General features: G+C 36.4%; 1 protein-coding gene across 5 annotated transcripts in view; it reads left to right on the forward strand.

Annotated features, from left to right (window-relative positions):
- The window catches only part of LOC131432221 (lachesin), a 306,432-nt gene that overhangs the window by 74,895 nt on the left and 214,144 nt on the right, over positions 1 to 17,393 (forward strand). For all 5 annotated transcript variants that reach the window (XM_058598359.1, XM_058598358.1, XM_058598360.1 and 2 more), the window contains one exon: positions 4,950 to 5,706. In XM_058598359.1, the coding sequence (XP_058454342.1) occupies positions 5,622 to 5,706 (85 nt within the window). In that variant the 5' untranslated portion in view covers positions 4,950 to 5,621. The remainder of the gene's footprint in view (positions 1 to 4,949; positions 5,707 to 17,393) is intronic.

A 17,393-nucleotide genomic window follows, 5' to 3' on the forward strand; every position in this document is an offset into this window, starting at 1 on the left:
TCTAGACATTTTTCTAAAAGAGAAATGCCTGAACTCGAGTATAAAAACGTGCACAGACTAAGAATAAAGAATAATAATTAACCAGAAAAGTTTGTTTGGTTTTAGGAAATTTGTAACTAATCGGTTACCTTACTGCAATTCTATTACATTTTCTACTGGAGTCGTTTATATCTCGCGGTTTTTTTTGTGATAACGGTCAATAAGACACCTATCAACATTCACTTTGAAGAGGAATTCCGAAAGACTCGGTACTCGCTGAGAGTAAGTCATAATAATAAGCTATAAGTGAAAAGTCTTCTCTTTCGTCTGGTGTTAAAACTAATGCTCGACTGCAATTTCTTGCACAAGTTTTTGCCTAAAGGTAACTTATCGGTCGATATCACAAAAACGCGTGATATGAAGATATACAATTTTATTAATGTACGTTTTTCCTAAGAAAATGATATTTTTACCTGGAGCTGTTAGCGGAATATACTCAATAGTTGCACTATTTATGTACCATTTAATTCCACTATTTAACTGTCACGTTATTACACTTTCACAAGGTCACTATACTTTAATGAAGCATAACAAACGTTACAATACAGATACGCGTATTTCGGAATGTTATATACATCCTTCTTCAGTGTATTGGTTTTATAAGTTTGTTATAAAAAAAAACAAACTTATAAAACCGATACACTGAAGAAGGATGTATATAACATTCCGAAATACGCGTATCTGTATTGTAACGTTTGTTATGCTTCATTAAAGTATAGTGACTTTGTGAAAGTGTAATAACGTGACAGTGAAATAGTGGAATTAAATGGTGCAACTATCTAAGAAAATGGTCAAAAAAGCACTCCATATTTTGTTGTCTCATTCACACAATTTAAAAATGCCACGCTACGCACTTCGTAACTTTATATTACTTGATTTAAGCTTTCCAAAATGTATATGTATGTGCCTTTTTGTCTGCGACCCTGCTTCCTATTAGTAGTTAAAGTTAGTGTATATAAAAGTTTAAATGTTAAATAACTTTATAGGGAAAAGGCTAAACCGTGCACAGTCTTCAACAAAAATGTGTAATTTTACGTGTTTAGTAATTGTCTCGAACATAGTAGACACTGAAAATAATTTCGAAAAAAGTTATGTACAAAAAATTGATTTTAAGTGGTTTCAAACCAAAATGTTTCTGAAACTATATGCGTTAGATCTTTAGCTTCTTCGGCAAAGTTTTTTCTTGTTAGAAGCTCTAAAACTTTGTAGAAGACATTGTTTCTGTATCTCTTAAGGGAAAAAAGTTGTTGAAATGAACTTTTATCGTAGTAGGCTTTGCACATTTTTTATTATGATCAAATCACGAGGTATATTTTTGTGAATGAGTTCCCAGAGGAACTATGTATATTGGATCAACGGTTTAGCAGCTAGAGAATTGAGTTCACGTTTTTGTCGATTCAAACCACTGTGCCATGGTTTAAATCAACGGTGTAGGTTACAATCAGGGCATCACCCTCATTCACCTGATTCGGCTTCCTCGTACTATTATCTGTGCTCAAACGTAAATTTATCTCTGAGAAATTTCGTTTTTCGTTTTGGAATTTCAAAACATTACTTCCGAAACCTGAATACGAAAACAGTATAGCCAAAGTAAATTTGTTTGAATAGCTGCTAATATATCCTATAGAAGATGTTTTCCGTTCCGATCGGATGTGCTACTCTATGTAATGAATTGTCGTTATTTAAAGTAGGAATGTGAATGATCTTAGAACATGTGGCATCATCACAAGTCTTGTGGATTGTTGTACTCTATAAATATAAAAAGGTCTTAGACATGTGTTACAAAAATCACATGACAATGAACGTTAACAAATGTAATACAATAACCTTCACTGGGGCACAGTCACAAAATTTATTTTAATACTCCATAATGACAGCCATGAAAAAGTTTAAAGTGTTTATTAAAAACACCGGTAATACCGAGAATTAGGTATATAAGTAATCTTCGGTAACAGTATTTTTTTATCTGAGGGCCCCTTCCGAAACGAAATCCTGGGTACGGGCCTGATAGACCGTGAACAATAATTTCGATAATGCACTTTGCTACGCTGGTAGATCTTAAGGCATATAATCCAGGTAGTCCCATTAATTGAATGTGAAACCACGAGTATTGACCACCAAAAAGAAGCTAATGTCATCGGTTACGTTGGTAGACCTTGAGGCCTTCATTCCAAAGAGGTTTTCAGGAATCGACAACATCTTTCACAGACATTTTCACAGTAACAGTTCGGCTGAAAAGTTCGTATAGTTTAATAGAAACACACATTTTTTGCCAAAATTCGTTTTTATTATTCAACATAATTGCCATCAGAGGCGATACAGCGAATATAGCGATCTTCCAACTTTTCGATACCATTTTTGTAGTACGATTTGTCCTTTGCCTCAAAATAGGCCTCAGTTTCAGCGATTACCTCCTCATTGCTTCTAAATTTTTTACCAGCGAGCATTCTCTTGAGGTCTGAGAACAGGAAAAAGTCACTGGGGGCCAAATCTGGAGAATACGGTGGATGAGGGAGCAATTCGAAGCCCAATTCATTCAATTTCAGCAATTCAATTCGTTGTTGCTTTTGATCGATTGTGAGCTCACGCGGCACCCATTTTGCACAAAGCTTTCTCATATCCAAATATTCGTGAATAATATGTCCAACACGTTCCTTTGATATCTTTAGGGTGTCAGCTATATCGATCAACTTCACTTTACGGTCATTGAAAATCATTTTGTGGATTTTTTTCACGTTTTCATCGGTAAAAGCCTCTTTTGGACGTCCACTGCGTTCATCGTCTTCGGTGCTCATATGACCAGTACGAAATTTTGCAAACCACTTACGAATTGTTGCTTCGCCTGGTGCAGAGTCTGGATAACACTCATCAAGCCATCGTATCTTTTGAAGGTTGGTACTAACTGAAAATGGTATGGATTTAATTCTAGTGGCGCCCTCTCATAGAAACGATACGAACTTTTCAGCCGATCTGTTATGTCAATTTGTTAAATATAGTACTACGACAATATATGGCTCTCAAAAGTCATGCAAAAGTCACTAGTTACGCATTTATATACTAATTTCTTTTCTCCAGGGAGTTCTTGGATTCCCATGATCTTCTACGAAACAAAACAATTTGATAATGTACAATTCGTAATATTTATTGCACTGAAGCATGTTGAGTGCCAAAATAAACTTTGTATCGTTTTTTTCTTGTAAACGGTACTGAGAAAGGGATCAGATTCATTTCGCACAAAGGGTCATTTCACCAAATGACATTTTGCCGAATCATGCAATTGTCTAAATAATTAAAATTGATTTAAAATAAAGACAAATGAAAGATAATAGCGTTAATGCCCATTTCTTACCTTCTTGAATTCGGTGAAACAACTTTCGGTGGAATGACCCGCTTCCCTGAAAAAGGCATAGTTTCTCCATTAGGTGGATTGACATATGTTTTTTTCATTAAAGTTTTTCTATGCATATTAAATTTTATTCCCAAATGTACATAATTAGGTTGGTTTACCCTTTCCATATAGACGCGATAAGCGATCAATGTGAGAATCAACTTTTTAACAGAGACCCGGATGGTCGAGTTTCACATACCATTCCATACAATTCGTTGAAATAGGAAATGAAAATACCTGTTTATGTATTGAGGGTAAAAATGCAGAACTGATTTTAATAAACTTATGTGGATTCGAACGAAAGATGCTCTTCACCTATCGTTTACTGTGTGTTTTACTAGATCAGACATGTGGTTCATATCGAATTGATTCCAGCCAATCGAAATAATAGTATAGCTTCGATCCAATAGAATTTTTTTCCACAGCCTCAAAAAACAAAACAAAAATATTTTAGAAATTTGGATCAAAATTTTTAATTTATTTTGAAAGACTTGGTGATGCCTGGCAGTACCTGATGCAAATGTAATGTTTAGTATTTACTATGTTTCGTCTTCCTTACATTTAGCTATTAGGCACTAAGACCTATGTATTCTATGCAGATTTGCATTTCTATTGTAATCCTCAGTAGTATCAAAATATATCTCTTGTTACATTTAAGCTGAACAATAGCTTATAGTGTTTATCAAGAAGCTAGTGTACTTGAGAGGCATAAGAGATACAATCAAGATCTCGCTTGTCAGCATCCAGAGGGGGATGAAAAGTAGCATTAGATGGATTGATTGCGTTTTGAGCGTTCTAATGGCACTGGGGTGGGTTGCCGACTTTATATACACGAAATAACGACGGATCTTGGCACAATTGGGTTATCTTCTGAATTGTGTTTTATCATATACAGAATAGATCAATTATTTATTAAAATTTTTCTCAGGATAAGCGAAAGTTACAGGTTCGAGCTCCGTCTCTGGGAAATTTTTTCGTAATTTTCCAGTTATTTATCCTCTCAATCGTTTTTCATTCGTCATGATGTTCAGTAATAAGTAGAATCGTAGAATAAATCTTAATCACGACTCCTCTTTAGGATTCGATTACCAATTGAATCGAATACTGAATCAATTTTCACTCGTTTGGTGTTCATTCAAAGAGGTTTAAATTTTGTGATAAAATTTTGAGCAAAACACACTAGTATATGGGACGGCAAGTCTGAACTACTACTTATATCTCGACCACTATCCAGATAGCTGATTTGGTGGTAGAATTCTCGATAGCAGTATCATCATTTGTATTCTATTAGCCATTCGAATAGCAGAACAAGCTCGAATTCCGCCCTGGCAACGCCTTGGCTTTTACCATAAAACCACTAGCGATGTTGTTCATTCCTGGAAAATTCTTGCTTCGATTTTAAGGGCAAAAAGCATTCGTGACATCACAACCGAGCGAAATCTTTTCAAAATAGTCCTCCTTTCTTCAATCCCCTTCCGAACCAAATGCTATACGAAGTTCAATTTAGTCTTTTGAATTGCAGATTACGATTCGCCCGGAAGAGAAATTCCATTTCACGTGTCGTTTAAGGATTAAGAATTCCACTATAGCACGTACCGCCGTTTGCAGCACTGAATTTGGTAGCCAAAAATAGATTGAAAATCCTTGTAAAACTGTTAGTTCATACGTGGAAGTCAAGATCAAGAGTGAGAGTGTGACTGAAATGCAAATCAGAACAGCACAAGCGAATCGGGCGAGTGAAAAGTGTTGTTTATGTAAGTTGCATTTACATAAAAATCGCATCATGAAGAACGACAGTGCTACATTTATCCCTAGTTCGGATCTAACCCGGCACGCGCTGGAATTGTGGTCGCACCGTGCCACGACAACTATTACATTCTGCTACCGGCAGTAGCTGGAGGGCAAACGGCTAAAAGCTAGTGACGCGAAGACAGCATGCAGCGTATGAACATCCTTTTATGTTTAAGTGGAAGCAAACAACGTGGTCTGGTGGCAATCAGTGGATCGGATAAATTGTTTTCACAGTGCGAAGTAGAGTTGAAGTAAGAAGTGAACTGTGTGCATTGCCAGCATATCAAGTGGAAGGGGAAAAGCAAAAAAAGAGCGAAAAAATAGCACAAGTCAATATCAACAATTCAACGTCAGACTGGTATCGAAACGAGCAGGATTTGCCCGGCAAAAGGGGAGGCCAACAATGGAGATTGTTTACATGCAAATTGTGATGGTGCTCACATTGGTAGTGAAATGCTTGCAAGGGTCGTTGTCTACTGCGCTGCAAGGTGAGTGTTTTGTTTTCCGTATTATTCGATTATCATTGATTGTTACTATGTACGGTGCGCGGTCGTCTGAATGGATTCACAATGGTTTAATCCAATTATAATTCCAATATCACAAATAATCAAACATTATGAATAGTAACTGTTCAACCTGTCATGGGTAAAATTTTCGTTTGTCGGATTTGTAATGCGCAATATATGGACGGTGTCATGCGTATAATGTTAGAGAATATAGGACTTGCAGTTGCGATATTTGAATTCAGATTGACGACCAATTCAACAATAAGTGCTGTAATGATTACCTTTTGATGGTAATGAATTAGACACAAAAATGCTGATCAGTGATGCGAATCATCCGAGTCTCTGATATGTCAGAAAGTAAAGATAGAGGTCGTTTACCATTTACTATCCGTTTACTATGCCGGTTCGGATAGTAAATGGTAAACGACTTTTATCTCTACTTTCTGATATGCCAGAGACTCGGATGATTCGCATCGCTAAGATGCCTAAGTTCGACTCCTCTGGAAGAAGGTAAAAGTTTAGGTGCGAGAAGCTTTCTGCTTACTTAAATGACCCTTGTCACGTCTCACTTTTCCGCACTTTATTTTCACATTCTCGCTCATCCTTGTGGACTATGACTCTATAATGTTCATATTCTTTCTCCTCTCACAATCTCCAGTTAGTTTGTTATTATTAAAAAACCGAAAAATAAAAAAATACTCACTGACCAAACGTCATAAATAAAAAATACAAAGTCGCTACTAAAGTGCAAAGTGTCCTTCCTATGAACAGTTCCTTTGCACAATTCTGCTGCTCACTTCTTCTCAAAAGCATGAGGTTTACGGCGTTGTTTTCCCATATGTCTTACACAGAAAACAATGGGAAAAAGATAAAATTCTCATCTTTTATACCCATATAATTTTTCCGCAGCAGTGATATTTTGTTCTCTTCCTCGGAACGTATTCTGATTGGCTGGTACTGGCGTGGGTCAGTTCAGACATGTTTGACAGTGGTGTACTATTGGAACACTTTAATGTTGTTATGGTGCATGTTTAGAATAGAAAATTTCAAATTTATTAGTAGTTAGATTATTTGAATCCTTCTACAGATCATTGAACTATGAATTGTCGAAATTATGTCAGAAAATCTAACGCAAAAAATTTTAGCTTACTATCTCAAAACTGTCATCTCGGGTACGAGAAAGGCAAGCACGCTTCATGAGTTTTCCGTTTAGATACTTGTTTTAATAAAACATTTCAGAAAAAAAAATTAATGTGAAACTAAACTTAAATTCATTTGAATTTACTTTATAACTGTTACATCACTCACATTTTCGTATTCAATGCTGCTGTATTCTTTAAAACAATTCTCTTTGACTTTTGGAAGAAAAAACCGGTTTTGTTTGGGTACCAGCTACCGTAACCTACAAAATAATACAGTTCGATAAAAAGTTATTAGTTCTCAGATCGATTTAGGGTGACTTTCCATGAAAAATCAATTTTTGCTTTTCTCATATAGGCTATGCAATCACCGACCGACTTTTGAACCGAGGCGCGGAGGGCCAAGTGTCATATACCATTCGACCCAGTTCGTCGAGTAGGCGAAAAGACTGTGTATGTATGTGCGTTTGTGTGTGTGTGTGTCACATTTTTGAACTATTTTTTCTAGGAGATGGCTGGACTGATTTTCACAATCTTAGATTCAAATGAAAGGTTATGCGGAAATAGTGATCATATTTTCTTAAATGTATCTCACTCAATTTTCTCAGCGATGGTTTGACCAATTTTTATAAACTTAGGTCAAATGAAAGAAAATCCTGAACTAAAAAACCTGTTTTAATCCACCTAGTGGTATAATGATGCCATTCTCACGTACATATAATATTGTGGTATTCTATTCTAAATTTTTCTCTTCGATTTTTGAAAGAAACCAAGAGATTGTTTATGCATAGCATGTTTGTTGCATCCGAAAATATTTTAAGCGACGGTGTACAATATTGAACACACTTTACCCTATAATTCCGGAACCGGAAGTCGGATCCGGATGAAATTCAGGAATTCCGTATGGGACCGGAAGATCTTTCATTTGAATCTAAGTTTGTGGAAATCGGTCAAACCATCGCTGAGAGGAGTGAGTGAGATCTGTTTTGGTATATATGACCACTATTTCCGGTACTTCCGGAACCGAATACCGGAAACCTGAATGGCCGGAATCGGTTTGTTTAGTTGCCTACTGATAATCACTATCGATTTGTGTAGTTTTGTGACCAGTTTAGAAATTTTTTTACGTGTTTTGTTTCGTAGGTTTAAGTGACGGTGTACAATATTGAACACTCTTTACCCTATAATTCCGGAACCGGAAGTCGGATCCGGATGAAATTCAGGAGTTCCGTATGGGACCGAAAAACCTTTCATTTGAATTTAAGTTTGTGGAAATCGGTCAAACTATCGCTGAGAAAAGTGAGTGAGATCTGTTTTGGTATATATGATCACTATTTCCGGTACTTCCGGAACCGGATACCGGGAACCAGGATAACCAATATCGGTTTGTTTAGTTGCCTACTGATAATGACTATCGATTTGTGTAGTTTTGAGACCAGTTTAGAAAATTTTTTACGTGTTTTGTTTCGCCGGTTTAAGTGACGGTGTGCAATATTGAACACACTTTACCCTATAATTCCGGAACCGGAAGTTGGATCCGGATGAAATTCAGGAACTCCGTATGGGACCACAAGACCTTTCATTTGAATTTAAGTTTGTAAAAATCGGTTCAGTCATCTCCGAGAAAGCCTAGTGAGATTATTTGACACATACACACACACACACACACTCACACACACACACACACACACACACACACACACACACACACACACACACACACACACACACACACACACACACACACACACACACACACACACACACACACACACACATACACACACACACACACACACACATTGCTCAGCTCGATGAACTGAGTCGAATGGTATATGACACTTGGCCCTCCGGGCCAATTTTCACTAGTCGGTTTTTCAAGTGATTGCATAACCTTTCTATATGAGAAAGGCAAAACACGAAACAAAACGGAAAACTTATTTTTTTTCTAAGCTGGCTTCTAAACTACTCCAATCATTAGTCATTATTAGTAGATTGCCAAACAAATCGATTCCGGTCATTCTTTCAATAACTAAAGAAAATTATTTTGAAGAATACCGTAGTATTAAATATGATAGTATGATTGACTCAATTTTTCCCTCTATTTTCTCAGAGATGGCTAAACCGATTTTCACAAACTTAGATTTAAATGAAAGGTCTTATAGCCATATACTAAGTAACTGAATTTCATTTGGATCCGATTCCTGGTTCTCCAGAATTACAAGGAAATATGTGCAAATTTATAAAAAAAATACGTACTCTATTTTTTCGGAAATTTCTTAACCGATTTTCACAAACTAAGAAGCAAATGAAAGGTCTTAAAACTCATTAAAAAAAATCCTGAAAAGTCCAGATCCGACTTCCGGTTCCTGTTTTACCGTGCGATTAGTGAAAATTTTCAATTTCGTGAGTATTTTTTCACATGCACATTTTTATAAAATTTACTGCTAAATTCATCTAGTTTACAAATCTTGTTAGTTAGTGAGTATATAAAATTACTTTGCTACCACTAGCCCCCGGTTTTCGCTTCCGAAAGCAACCGATTTTCACAAATCATGTTTCGAAGTAATGCTCGTATTCAGTTCGCTTTCTCATCTCATTGAGGGAAGATCATGCACACGCACCAATCTCATCTCAGTCAGTCGATAAAACAAAACCGCTTACGTTCGGGACGAAAGAAACCAAGTACAGTATTCTGTAGTGAATAATAGTACGAATTCGAAATGAGTGAACCAAACGAACAAAAGCTACCACCGCTGCGAAAAAATACAATTATTGTTGACTTCAAGCAGTGCAAAATTCGACCTTGAACCTTGAGAACTTGAAGGTTTGCTTAAGGAGCAAATGCATCTTGACATTAAACGTGTGCATTTACTTCAATGCAATAGGACAAATAATGTTTTTTACATCCAGTTTCATAAAGAGTTGGATGCAATTCAATTCGCAAAAGACAATAACAATGTGCACTATGTACATTAATTACACAGAACATTAAGTACAACATTCCAGTATATATAGAAGATAGTGCTATAGAAGTGCGTGTGCATGATCTTCCCTCAATCGTCATCGATCCTTATATTCGCAAAACTATGTCCCAGTACGGAGAGATTCTCTCCATCGAAAAAGAAAAGTGGAAGAACTTTTTCCCAGGTATTCTAAATGGCGTACGTTTGTTACGCATGCGCTTGAATAGGCCTAAACCTTCTTATGTGACTTTCCGTCAGGATACAAGAATCCCGTGCAAATCACTTGTTACCTATGACAATCAGATGGCCACATGTCAATACTGTCAAAAAGCTGTTCACTACGGTAAGCCATGTGATAAACTGGACAAGGAGACAACTACACCAAAGGACAACGGTGCTTCCTTCACACCAACCCTAAGCAACCCCAGTACACCTGTGACTGCCACCAACAACAATGAAGCATCCCCTGCCACCAACAACAATGAAGCTTCACTTGATCTCGATTACTGTGAATTTCACACAGCGAAATGTGCACAAATCTAATCAAACTGTTCTAGATTTGCATTAAACTGAGGATATTTCCTTTCGATTTGCGAACAACAAATCCTAATAGTTCTTTAGAAAACTTTTGGAGCCATTAGAACGGCTGATTTTGTGCAATGCTCTCCACCGTTGTTTTTTCACCAATGCTAATGACTGGCAGCTGTGACGTAATCGCTCTTGTCGAAAGCGAAACTAGTTGTGCAGACGACACAAAACACATCTGCTCGCAGTGGCGATACAATCCAAACTGATTCAAGTTTTGTTGAGAGGCTTGTTTCTACCTGATTTCGTTTGTAGCTTTTTCACTAATGGGCGGTCCTAACGGCTATAAAAATAGCCGCATACAGAATTTTAATGTCGATTATTTCATTTCGGATTTGCATAATTTATTGAAAGAAACTATCAATATGCTGTAGGGATTCGTTTCTAGCATTCACAAGGACCAAATTGAGGAACTCACCACTTTTCGGAACATGTTTCCCGGACGATTTGTTGTACAGCAGCAGATATTTTGTTCTCTTCCTTAGAACGCGTTCTGATTGGCTGGTATTGACATGGGTCAAATGAGACAGGTTTTTCAATAGTGTACTATTGAAATACTTCAATGCTTTTGCTATACACGTTTAAATTGAAAAATTTCGATTCTATTGCTAGTTAGATTATATAAATCCTTTCACAGATCACTGAGCTATGAGCTTTAAAAATACGAGAAAGGCAAACGCGCCTTATGAATTATCCTCTTTGATACTCGTTTATACCAAACATTTCAGAAAAGTTTAATTTTGAATTATTTGAGACTATGTCACAAAACTGAAAATTTTATCATAAAATTGTGATCATATTTCCGATGCCATGTCGCAAGAATTATGTTGATTCGTTAGATACAACAATAGATTTTCACGATCAAAAACTTATCACTCTCTCAGAGGGTAAATTTTGAAAAGGCACCCCATAGTAAAGTAAGTCGTATTCACGACAAAATATCTTTTAAATAAAAAATAATGCTCTTATTGTTCTAGAAGATACGGTGCAATTCTATCCAGATCCAACTCTCGGTTCCGTAATTATATGGCGATGAGTTTAAAATAAACTGGACAGCATTTCCTCTACCATATGCAGCGTGCTGCAGCATGCTCATCAATATACAAACACTTAAAGAACGCTGCGACTTTGCAATGCTTTATTTTATCAGCGACATTATTTCTCAACGCATTCAATCAACTCAATTATTATCGCAATTAAATTTTTATAAACCTAGCCGTCAACTACGTTCCAGGAAATTATTTTTAGAAATACATACTAGAACAAATTATGCAAAATACAGTCCAGTCAATCGAATAATGCACCATTACAATCAATACTGCGAACATCTTGACCTGACTATGTCAAAAAGTCAAATAAAATTACATTTTTGTCGTAAAAATAATTCGTACTGTGTAAGTAAACATTGTAAACAATTTATATGTAGTCAACGTTTGCTAGACGAAAATAAATAAATAAAAACTGTCGTATAAAATGTCGATGCAGAACCGGTACGCATCGGCACGCGAAGTAGAAAACACCACCGCCTTTCGACGGAAGCACACAACGTGCTTTGTTAAATTTCGTATAGCGTGTAGGGTTGCCACATTCAAATCTATATTGTTCAGGAGGAAAACATGTAAATCTGTAAATCTTTTATTTAATTTGTACACTTTATTAATATTATAACAAAATCATGGTAACGATGCTTTTCTATGAAAGTACACTTATTGACTTTCTTATATAGAAAGTTTAGGCAATTACTTGAAAAATTGACTAGTGAAAATTGGGTTGGAGGGTGTTCTACACCATTCGACACAGTTCATCGAGCTGAGCAATGTCTGAGTGTTTATGTATCTATGTGAGCATGTGTCAAATAATGTCACACAAAAATAATAAATCTCGTAGTCCCATAGGCTATATTGAATTTCATCAAACTTTCAAGCGTCATATTTTTGATATTTTTAAAAATATAAGTAATAAGAGAAAGATGATGACACCAAAACGGATTCAAAAAGGTTTATTATAGTTACTTGCATCATATTGTACATCATAATTCACGATATAACAAATACCGCCCTAATTATTTGTTTACTAGAAACAGTATTATTCAAGGTTTTGTCAATTGAAATAATTATAAATTCATATAAAATAGTTGTTGATAGTTGTGGGCCAACAAATTTTCAAGTTCAATTTTGAAGTATCCATTACAAAAGAATCTTTCAACAAAAAATTCACTATGAAGGTAGGGTTCTATATTAAAATGCCTAAGTAAAGAATTTTTAAATACCTTTCGTTTACAGTTATAAAACATTGTAATTCGGTGGGTAGTCGGCTAGGCGACCGTCTTTTTAAATTGGTGGCGTAACAAAAACATCGGCGGTGGCAAACAGAGAGGATTCTGTTTCAAATGTTTCTTTGAATTCATAATCATTTTGACATTTATTGACGTTAGACTATGTCTTTGTTTTCTATATTGGGATGTGAATTCTCAGGGGCGCAACTAAACATTTACCTTCCTTTAATATTTATCAAAAAATTCACGATGTAGGGTTTGATACAAGACCCTGTACAACATACAGTCTTTCATAATTTATCTTTCGACATTTTGTCGCGGTCCCGCAAAGTTCAGTGCCTTGAATGCCGCCGTCAGAAGTCTCATTTCGTTTGTCTGTCTGAATAGTTCTTTTCAAACTAATTCAAAAGCCAATCTTTAACCATTGACAGTAAAGTACAGTAAAGAGTTTATTTATATAACAGACGTAGAAAACCTTTCTCGCCACGGAACACGGAAGCAACAGATGGAATCTATTCGAGAATGAAGTAACATGGCGTCGGATTCAGTAGCATGGTCGTGGAAAACACCTCACCTGGCACCAGCAGTTATGACTTGTGCAATCAGAATTATCGGTATCCAGATGCGAATCAATCAATATTCACGTACCGTCATATTCTGTTTCATCGAATACCCTGTTGCATATCCGGAGTTCTAATTAGTACTATTTATTATAGAAGGCTATCAATAGAGTTGATTCGTTGACATGCTTCCCATCCATTACCGGCCGCAACATGGCCCCCTTCAACCTTCAACCGTCGCCCGTCGGATTCATCAACTAGGACTAGACTAGGAGCATACCAACGTCGCCTTTCTTTGTACGGAATTCTGAAACGACTTCGTTTACTAGCACAGCTGGATTACTTGCAACAGATTATTAACATTCCTCCAATCAAAAGGACTCACCATCAATGAGTCTTCAACATCACTCGTGTTCAGTGGGCAGTGTGTACGAGTTTGGTGCATTCAATCAGCACCGCAGGAACACAGGAATGAGCGAAAAAAATGGAACGAACCTAGCTTTCCTAGCTTGCGTCCTGTGGCGAAGAGACGAAAGACCGTTACGTGAATGAAAATGGAAAATCGAATAGCGTACGTTCGTTGGGAGAAATGTAAAGCACAATCGCACGTTGATTACATACTAGCAGTTCAGCCTCGGTCGTTGGAAAAACACAGGCAGACAAAAAAGCGCTATGAGTGTGTGTTGCTGTGCACTGTAACCGACGGAAAAGTAACGATATTTGTGCGGACCATGCATGCATGCCTTACTTCCATCGCATCTGAGTGGAGGCGCAAAAGTCTGCAAACGGTCTTTGTCTGTGAAACGGAGCTGATTAGAAGAGGATATCTCGAATTTGGTATTTCCCAGCGATTGGTGCGCAGAGCATTCGACGGGGAATGCTTCCGAAAAGTGTGCTCGAATTTAGCCGTCCCGATGTGCACTTAGTCTGTGCGGAGTGGCGTGGCGTGGCCAACACCATGCGAGTATGAATTATTGCGCTGTAATAATTGCTGGAATTAGCAATTTGTTATAACATGTTCGGATTAATATAACAATAATTTATGCAAATGAGAAAGCACAACAAACACTGCAGAAGCAGAAGCAAACCCCCACTGAGCACGGTTTGTAGTCAAGTATCGTTGTAGGACATGGCGTGCTTCAAAGGGAGACTATTTCCCCAGAATCGTACATGGCAATCAACAAAATTAGGCATTTATCAGTGCGCGTGCACTTCCGGTGAAAATTAATCAGCCGGAAAACTGTTGCTCGTTGCTCATGCAAGGCTGCGTTATATTAAATAATTATATTCCATTGTGCGTTTTGAGTTTTCATTGCACGGCGAATTAAAGTTGGAGTTTGAATCAGCAATGCAATCAGCAGTCCCCTTTTTAATTTGATTTTTCCATGGAAGCATAATCCCTTTCTAAAACTGGTTCAATATAAATAGAAAATTTTAGGTTTAGTAGGTGTCGGAATATATATCAATTTCAATTTAAATCATTTGTACCAATATTGCGCAATAGTCTTAAATCGAAAAAATACAGAAATTAATTTAAACAAGTCAGGGTGCCAGAGAATCTAATATTTTTTAGCAATCGTGGAAATCGTGGACAGATGATGAAATCAGGAATGTCTTGTTCCAATTTGAATGAAACTTCGCACGCGTTTTAAGAATGGCCGACCATTAGTTTGGTACGGATAGAGGTCTCTCGACTCAATAGCGATTTTCAAAAAGGGCGGATGTATTTTTATATTAACTTTTTTCAAATCGTGATAACTCTAAATTGTACAACTTACATGTACAAAAATGGTCCAAGAAGAAATGGTAGGAAATTAATATAGTCTCCGATGATATTTCGATGCAGAATTTCCACTACGCTTCAGTTCAACACCGAAGTGATTTGTGTAAGATTTAATTATTATATTTTCATCAATGGAAAAACCTTTACTGATTAAATTCGCAACTAAGAAATGATAGCTGCGATATTTTCGATGCACGTAGGATGGTTAATATGAATATTTCCAAACAGTGATGATAGCGACGAAAGGCTGTTCCAGCTGGTTGATACGCTTAACTTTTCAGATAAAACCGAATAAAACGCTATTATTTAGTATGATTTGATTTATAGAAATAACAGGAGCGCATTGTCAGCATGTCTCGATCACACAGTAGGCGCAACGTTTGAATGGCGCGTTTGCATTGGCATAGTGGTAGTCTGCGCTCCTGTTACTTCTGCGTACGTTATTCATGCTAAATTGGCTAATATTTTTTAATCAGCTGCATGACATGATTTGTGATTGTTTTTATTAATGTTGTTATTATCATTACAACTATTATTAATCAGAGCACTTGCTGCTTTTAATAATGATATTACTTCACCACCACGGTAGTGCCGAATAAACAACAAATACATCACCATTATTGATTCACTTATTAACCACCATACGTACACTGCATATCTGTTCGAGAATCATATCAGATATATTCAATGTGCAGTTCCAGTGAGAATTGCTTTTTCAAAAAATCAGTACTGAACTTTTCTGAACTGAGTCTTCTGATCGGTGATTTTGTTTGTCTAAAAATCACTTATTAAAAATTTCCCAGCACTGATTATATAATATTGTGTTATATTATATTATATTGTCTTATATTATATTGTATTATATTATATTATATTATATTATATTATATTATATTATATTATATTATATTATATTATATTATACTATATTATATTATATTATATTATATTATATTGTATTATATTATATTATATTATATTATATTATATTATATTATATTATATTATATTATATTATATTATATTATATTATATTATATTATATTATATTATATTATATTATATTATATTATATTATATTATGTTATATTATATTATATTATATTATATTGTATTACATTATATTATACAATATGCTCAATTATATCAACAAAAGGGGAGGGACTGAGAGTGCATCAGAATATATTACAAGTGAATGACTGGATGAAAGAGTGGACTGCCAACCTGAGTCACGTGGAAGAAGCTTTGTGTTTCCACTTGAAGGTCTGAAATGAGTAAGACGCATCCTTATAACAAACAAACCATCAGACAGGTGCAACAGTATAATATACGACGAACTAAATCCTTGCAATTTCGACGTACTAGCGCTGCAGGAGCTTTGCTGGACGGGACAGAAGGTGTGGAAAAGCGGACATCGAACGGCTACCTTCTACCAAAGCTGTGGCACAGCGAGCTGGCAACTGGCTTTGTAGTGCTGGGCAAGATGCGTAAACGAGTGATTGGGTGGCAGCCGATCAATGCTAGGATGTGTAAATTGAGAATTAAAGCCCGTTTTTTCAACTACAGCATCATTAACGTGCGCTGTACACACAAATGGAGACTCGTCGACGAAAAAGAAGCGTTCTACGTGTAGATGGAACAAGCTCATGACAGCCGTCCACGTGAAAATGTACACTAAAAAAAATCCTCACGTAAATCTTATATACAAAACTACGTAAATTCCAAAAATGGCTTCGTTATCGGAGTTTACGTGGTGTTCTTAACAACCATCGGATCCTGATTGAATATAAAATGGGCCGTATGTCAAAATTTTTGCTGTTGCTACATCTTTTTAATGTGTCACGTACTTATTGAAATCATTATGTCAACCATATGTTCATTTTTTTATTCAATCATATAAATTTTTTGTTTTTAATTAACAACTAATTTAAAACTAGGATAGTATAGTTGGATAATGTCGTATTGGGGTCGCAGTGGTCGACTTTGGTAGATCCAGCCTACAGCTGGCGATCGGCACCGGCCGGTGTATTGAATGTAACACGTTGGTAAGTATCTATGTTGGCCGCTTCCTTCGGTCCGTGTGGGTCCGCGGGGAGTGTTTATTTTGTGCTCGGATGCAAATGCAATATGACACAGCATTGAAGTGAGGATTTTTCTGTGTGTAAAATGATCAACAGCCCAGGTAGGAAGGGAGGCAATGTACCGACCGTTAATCGAGCCGAACAGACCGAAAACCAAATCGATCACGTTTTTATCGATGGAAAATTTTTGTCGGATATCAACAATGTTCGCATCTTAGCAAAGCCTTGATATTGCATTCCTGTAGTGGAATTTGACCTTCTGTTTCAACAGACTCCGTAG

This window comes from Malaya genurostris, chromosome 2, assembly GCF_030247185.1.
Source record: "Malaya genurostris strain Urasoe2022 chromosome 2, Malgen_1.1, whole genome shotgun sequence".
In the NCBI taxonomy this organism is placed as follows: Eukaryota; Metazoa; Arthropoda; class Insecta; order Diptera; family Culicidae; genus Malaya; species Malaya genurostris.